The sequence below is a fragment of the Meleagris gallopavo genome, chromosome 4 (genome assembly GCF_000146605.3).
Source record: "Meleagris gallopavo isolate NT-WF06-2002-E0010 breed Aviagen turkey brand Nicholas breeding stock chromosome 4, Turkey_5.1, whole genome shotgun sequence".
NCBI lineage: Eukaryota > Metazoa > Chordata > Aves > Galliformes > Phasianidae > Meleagris > Meleagris gallopavo.
In genome coordinates, this window is record NC_015014.2 from 37,424,321 (window position 1) to 37,424,801 (window position 481).

General features: G+C 39.3%; 1 protein-coding gene across 3 annotated transcripts in view; it reads right to left on the bottom strand.

The window, feature by feature from the left end:
* Nucleotides 1-481, bottom strand: part of EGF (epidermal growth factor) — a 56,822-nt gene that overhangs the window by 21,621 nt on the left and 34,720 nt on the right. For all 3 annotated transcript variants that reach the window (XR_002114351.2, XM_003205738.4, XM_010710002.3), the window contains exon 16: nucleotides 186-335. Coding sequence is in view for 2 of the 3 variants with exons in the window: in XM_003205738.4 (XP_003205786.2) it covers nucleotides 186-335 (150 nt within the window). In the remaining variant the exon portion in view is untranslated. The remainder of the gene's footprint in view (nucleotides 1-185; nucleotides 336-481) is intronic.

A 481-nucleotide genomic window follows, 5' to 3' on the forward strand; every position in this document is an offset into this window, starting at 1 on the left:
AGAGAGAGAGAGAGAGAGAGAGAAAAGGTGAGAAGCAGCATGAAACTATATTACATACAGTGGAAAATGTGCATTTTCATTCTTCAGAGAAGCTATCATTCATTATGTAATGGAAGGTGAACGTTTTTCAATGTTATTTGCCAGATTCTTTAAGGGGGTCTTTTTCTTGAATTAGGGGATTGTACCTGCTGTCACATTAGAAGCATTCAGAGGCTGACAGGTTTTTCCATCTTGAGTTTTCCCAAATCCTGGGTGGCACATGCAATGGGTAACTCCAAAATTGTTTTCACAGATCTGATCACAGCCTCCATTCATATGAAGGCAAGGATTTGCCCCTAATGAAGAAAACCAGGCAACTTAACAAGCTGTTTCTTCAGTCAATATCTCCTCTTAGCCATGCAGAGTTAGAGCAGTAGGAAACACAGTAAGGACAGAAAAGCTAGTAGGTTTCTAATGGGTGTTCTTTGGCTTTTTTTTTTTT